The sequence below is a fragment of the Propithecus coquereli genome, unplaced genomic scaffold (genome assembly GCF_000956105.1).
Source record: "Propithecus coquereli isolate 6110/MARCELLA unplaced genomic scaffold, Pcoq_1.0 Scaffold372, whole genome shotgun sequence".
In the NCBI taxonomy this organism is placed as follows: domain Eukaryota; kingdom Metazoa; phylum Chordata; class Mammalia; order Primates; family Indriidae; genus Propithecus; species Propithecus coquereli.
Genome location: NW_012149419.1, coordinates 2,418,105 through 2,424,104, shown reverse-complemented (window position 1 = coordinate 2,424,104; position 6,000 = coordinate 2,418,105). Strand labels below are relative to the sequence as shown.

General features: G+C 54.0%; 1 protein-coding gene across 3 annotated transcripts in view; it reads right to left on the bottom strand.

Moving 5' to 3' along the window:
- Window positions 1-6,000, bottom strand: part of ACSBG1 (acyl-CoA synthetase bubblegum family member 1) — a 37,630-nt gene that overhangs the window by 5,278 nt on the left and 26,352 nt on the right. For all 3 annotated transcript variants that reach the window (XM_012651883.1, XM_012651884.1, XM_012651885.1), the window contains 6 exons: window positions 5,372-5,452; window positions 5,132-5,281; window positions 4,638-4,814; window positions 3,660-3,841; window positions 2,472-2,702; window positions 1,559-1,776 (listed from right to left, as the gene is read on the bottom strand). In XM_012651883.1, the coding sequence (XP_012507337.1) occupies window positions 1,559-1,776; window positions 2,472-2,702; window positions 3,660-3,841; window positions 4,638-4,814; window positions 5,132-5,281; window positions 5,372-5,452 (1,039 nt within the window). The remainder of the gene's footprint in view (window positions 1-1,558; window positions 1,777-2,471; window positions 2,703-3,659; window positions 3,842-4,637; window positions 4,815-5,131; window positions 5,282-5,371; window positions 5,453-6,000) is intronic.

The window sequence follows — 6,000 nt, the reverse complement described above, 5'->3', positions numbered from 1 at the left end:
GTTGCCTGGGCTGGAGTGCCATGGCATCATCATAGCTCACAGCAACCTCAAACTCCTGGGCTCAAGTAATCCTCCTGCCTCAGCCTCCCAAGCAGGTGGGACAACAGGTACATACCAACATACTTGGCTAATTTTTCTATTTTTTGTAGAGACAGGATCTCCCTGTGTTGTTCATGCTGGTCTTGAACTCTTGGCCTCAAACAATCTTCCTGCCTCAGTCTACCAAAGTGCTGGGATTACAGGTGTGAGCCACCATGGCAGCCATAAATAAAATTTTAAAAATTTCTATACTAAAAACTATGCAATACACTATTGAGAGAAATTTAAAAAGACCTAAGTAAATGGAGGGATGGATATACCATGTTTATGGATTAGAAGACTTAATATTATAAAGATGTACATCTTCACCAAATTAATCTGTAGATTCAATGACATCGAAATCAAAATTCCTGCCAATTTTTCTGAGGAAATTGATACAATGATTCTAAAATTCATAGTGAAATGCAAATGGCCAAGAGTAGCCAAGGTCATCTTGAAGGTGAAGACCAAGGCTGTAGGACTTACACAAACATGTATCTAGCTCTATCATAAAGCTACAGAAATTGAGACACTGGCGTATTGGTGCAAGGATAGGCAAATAGGCCAATGGAACAGAGTAGAGTCCAAGAACAGACTTCTCACAGACAGTCACTTCAAGGATGACACAGGCGGCACTGCGAGGCAACGGGGAAAGGCCGGTCTTTTCCCTAAGTGGCGCTGGGTTACTTGGATACGTATTTGGAGAAAGGTATCTGGACCCTTACCTCTCACCACACTAGTTCTAAGGGAAGGGCCAGCTCTGGCTGCACTGTTTTCTGGCTACTGTCCTCGCCGTGCGGGGGTGCCCGTCCCCTCACCTACCGTTGCAAAGGGGGACGCTAGGCGGCGCCCGCGCGCCGGGGCCCGCGCCCTCCAGGCAGCGTCTGCCCTCCGCGGCCGCCGGTTCAAGCCTGCGCGCGTCGCACACCCGCCCGAGTGAGTTGTGGGAAGCCACGTCCGCACTCGCTGGGCTCCATTTCCCCTGGGAAAGCCGGGCCTGATTCCCGCGTGGGTGCTGCGGGTATTACGCCCGCTTAGGCACAGTAAGCAAAGTAGCTTTCCACGGAGGAATCCGCAACTTATTTCCCTGTCTGTGCAAGCAAGTTCTTTGAAGTCTTACGTTTCATTTGTAATTTTATAGCTAATGTGCGTTCTGTTCTTCATATCCGTGTCTGCATGTAAAGACACGTATTTATGCCCTCGAATCTTCCAGAAAGACTTGCCTTGTTTCTCTAGGGGATTTGAATGCCAGCTTCATCATTTACTAGCTGGGTGCCCTTCGGCAAGTTACTTGGCCTGGTCGGATGCCCTCACTAGAAAGTCGGGCGGTATCAGCACCTGCCCCCAGGAGGGCAGAGCGAGCGCAGCGGCGTCATTAAAGGCGTGTGACGCTGGCCGTGGTACCAATAGTGGCGGGAGCCGAATTCCTCCTGTGCCCCCCTGTAGTCTTGAAGCCCCACCAACAGGCCAAGGCACTCACCTTTGAGGCGCCCGGTGATATAGAGGAAGCCATCGGCATCCAGGCGGCCGGTGTCACCTGTGTGCAGCCAGCCGTCCTCGTCAATGGCCTCACGTGTCTTGTCCTCCATGTTCAGGTAGCCCATGAAGATGGTGCGGCCCCACAGGCAGATCTCACCGATGCCCTCTGCATCCTGGTTCACCAGCCTCACCCGGCAGCCTGGCACCACTTTGCCGGAGCTGGCCGTGACAGGGAGGGGAGGTGTGGTCACAGGGGGCTGTCCCCCGCAAGCCCAGGATCAGCCCCCACTGGGGAGCCGGGTTCCCAACCTCTCAGTCTTTACTGACGACTAGAAGGTATCCCCTCCCAGGGTCTTTGTATTTTAATAGGGGACTTAGAGCTGAAAGGTAGAGTTAATTAAAGGGTTTTAGGTGAGTGGATGAAGGAAGGAAGGAAGGAAGGAAATGATAATGGTAGAACTCAGAGCCTGTGATAGGCTGGCAGGGACGGGAGGTGTTTAAGCACAACAAATGATTCTTTAAATCACTCCCCAGAGCTGACTGCCCGCCCCACCCACTAGAAGGCTGACCTGGTTCCCCACTCCCACCCCGACTGGACCCTGGGCCCTCAGCTATCCTGGAATACTGTCTAATACACCCACCCCCACTGGAGGGCTGGGACAGAGGGAAATCACTCCATTGGGAATCAGGGTACCCCTGGGCTGTTCAGGCTGTTTTCAACTACAGACAGTGGCAGAGACCACCCCCACCAAGATGGCAGTGTTGGCACTCAGGGGCCCCACAACCCAGTGGCCAGGTCTCTGGGATCTGATCAGTGTGCAAAGAGGTGAGTGTCCCCAGGGCACTCAGCAGGGGAACAGGTGGTGCCAGCAAGGTGTGTGGGTGTGCCCATGTGCAGCAGCCTCGGGCCTCACCTGTAGAGCCGGTAGTTGCAGGGGCTGGACATGAAGTGGGGACCCGAGGTCTCACTGAGGCCGTAGCCCGCATACAAGCAAATGTTGAGGCCCAGGAAGAAGCGCTGTGTCTCCGCAGTCATGGGCGCTGCTCCGTAGAAATTCTTCTGACACTTGGCAAAGCCCAGTGCCTGGCGGACCTTGGCTAGCACCAGGTAATCTGCCAGTCTGGTTGTGAAGGGCTTCAGGTCACTAGTGGGAGAGGGAGAATGGTCCATGGAAGAAAACACACACACACACATACATTAAAAGAATGGGTATTCGGTGGGTACACATGAGCACGGCCATTCCACTTGTCTATTCCGATTGGTTGATGCCAATGCTGAACATACTGAATTTTGAATATTGGACCTGCCCATGCACCTGCATGCAAACTGTAGGTGTGCAGGTGATGCGCATGGTTATGTCTGGAGCCAGGAAGTTAGACGAACAGGTTCAGCTGTGTACGGGTGCCCAGGCAACACAGATGCATGCCAGTGTGCACATGCACCACACATACGTGCAGAGACTTGAAGTATATATTCATGGACACTCATGTGTAAAGGTGTACGATCCCATTGAAGCCCACAAACGTTTTGTTCGTGCACATTCCTCTTTCATGTCTGCGCAAATGAAGCTGTGGGTGCACAGATGTGTACACGTCTCATGAAACATACTGTTTCACAGACACACTGGTAATAGGAACTACTTCTAAATTGAAACCGGGTCAGATTTATGTCCCTGACCCTCCCACAGCACTGTGTGGGAACTTAAATGGCAATCAAAAGGGTGTGGGGAGAGAGCCGAATGGCCGCTTGGGATGCTGGAAAGGCTGGTCCCCATCACTGTGGCCCCTTCTCTGGCCACCTACTGAAGTCAGAAGACCTCAGGAGACTGGCAGGAGCTGCTCCCAGGGAGGTGACTTCCACTTCGGGGGAAGCGAGTCAGTCCTCCAGTCAGAACCCGCAGATGGAGTGACTGTCCTCAGCAGGGTCTGCAAGGCGGAGAGGAGCGCGAGCCCCGCCATTGACTGGGCCTCTGCGCGGGGAGCCCTGGAACTGCCAGGCCACTGCGGCCGGGACAAGCCCGGCCTGTCAGGTCCGTGGTGTGTACTGGGTGTGACCCAGCCCTGCTGCCTCCCCAGGCCTGCTGCCCCCGGGTCCTCTGTACCTGGCAGGGCAGGTGAGGTTCTGCTCCAAGGTCACCGCCATGGCCCACAGCAGCATCTTGCGCCGGATGAAGCCAGATTGCGCTGCCACTTCCTGGATCCGCTCCATGATCTTCTCCCACACCCGCGGCACCCCCATGTGGGATGTGGGCTCCACCTCGCGCAGTGTGTTCACCAGGCTCCCCTGTGCACCGCAGGGAGAGGCAGGCCTGCTGGCTTAGGGCCCGCCAAGGTCCGGGAGCCCCTCCCACCAGAGTCAGTTGTGCACACACTCACAGGCATGCCCATGCACACATGTCAGACGGGCACGTGCACACACACACACGCACTGCGTGTGATGTGCAGCACATACTGTCGGCTCAGTGGCTGCTGCCTTGCTCTTCTTTGTTAACAGAACCTGGTGGCAGTCAGGTGTCAGGTGGCCAATGCTTCAGAAGCACCTGGGTCCCTTCCCAGCCCTGAGCATGGTGACTCTCCATTAGTCTAACTCAGACATGATAATCCCATTCCCCTAAGCAGCGTTTGGTTTAGGAATGGAACACGTGACACTGTTCCGGCCACTGAGATGTGGGGTGGGGGAAGACTGCGGGGGGGTTTCTTGGAAAGTTTTTCTTACGGTTAAAATAAGGAACCAAAGAACAGGTGTAGTCTGTGAGGATGGGATGCAGGGCAGGGCTGGGCCGCCTCGTGACCGACTTGTGAACCTGCTCTGAGACGGCCGTCCGCAAGGGTGTTGCAAACCCAGCAAACCATTCTGACTCAACTCTATGTAATGTCATCAGTTTCCCTTCTCGTCTGGTCATTTAAGTCGGGCTGTGTTAGCTGCACCTGACAGAATTCTGACTGATAAATGCACAGAAAACCAGCACACGCACGAATGCACACACACGGCCTACAGACACGGGTACACACTCGGGATGAGTCCCACAGGGCCCTTGCACACAGACCAGGACAGCCACATGGTAGAGAGGCAGACAGACCTTCAGAGCATCAGGCTCAGCAAAGCAGACCTGGGCCCCCCACTGGATGCCTGTCCACAAGTCATAGATCTGGGCAGCAATGTGGCTGAGGGGCAGGTAGCTGACCACCACCTCCTGCTGGACTTCTGCTGGCTGGATGTCGCCGGCCTGGCTGCCATATCTTGCTGTCCACGTGATCTGGAGGACAGGTAGGTGGGCCCCAGCAGTGTCCACGAGCCAGCCCCGGCAGTACTCACAACCGTGAGTACTTGGGACTTCTTCGAGGATCCCCAGAGTGAGTACCCTTCCTGGCATCTCCGGGAAATCCCCAGGACGGGCCTCCTGTCTCCTTCCCTCCCCTTCGCTGTCTCAGTCGTGACCACAGACTGATGGGCTCTTCTGCTTATCCCAGCTCCCCGAGCCAAGGGGCCAGAGAAACTTCCCCAGGGGCTGTTGAGGTAGGGCCATAGCCCAGATCCACCCACAGCCACCCCCACCCTGGGCATCTGTCCTACATTGTCTTGACTCAGCATCACGCCCTTGGGGGTCCCAGTGGTGCCGGACGTGTAGACCAGCACGCAGCACTGGTTGGGCTGCTGGGCATCGATGATGACATCCAGGGCCTCCTCGGGCACTTCGTTCCCCAGCTCCATGAATTCCTCCATCTGTGGTCAGGCGGGGGAGAGTGGGCCATCAGGTCAGCAGGGTGGGCCCAGACAGGCCCTGCAGGGCACCCAGGGCCCCACTGACCATACCGTGTACACGTTGACCATCTTCTTTGCAGGAGGTTCTTTATATATCACTACTGCCTTTAGATGTGGCAAATGTTTCCAGATCTGCATCGATGGGAAAAATTAATCAGTTTCAGCAAGAAAAATGTCACCTCCTGAAAAGAACCCCATCTCCTGGTCTTAGGCTGCTTGGCAGGCCCTTTGTGGCAAAGGTCTCTGGATTCTGCATCTCTGACCTTTGACCTCAGCAGGACAATTAGCCACCCTTCTTGAGAACATGGGCACAGCAGAGGTGGGGCTAGGCAAGGGGCAGGGAACAACTTCTTACTAAAAGAAAACCACCAAACGACCTGGGGCTTGGCCAAACAAACTATGACCCAGCCACACAGTGGAGTAGTACTGTGTCGCTGTAGATGAGAGGGACGGAGGTCCACATACTGACACAGAGTGAGTGGTTTCTAGAACATAATATTAAGTGGAAAAAGGAAGGTGTACAATATGTATGTAGTATGCTATCTTTGAGTAAAAAACGGATACAATGTGAATATATGTAAATACATGTGTATATATGCAAGCATGTATTTATTTATATTTACAAAAAGGAACCCTGAAAGGTTAAACCAAAAACTGATTAAATGACTATTGATAGGCAG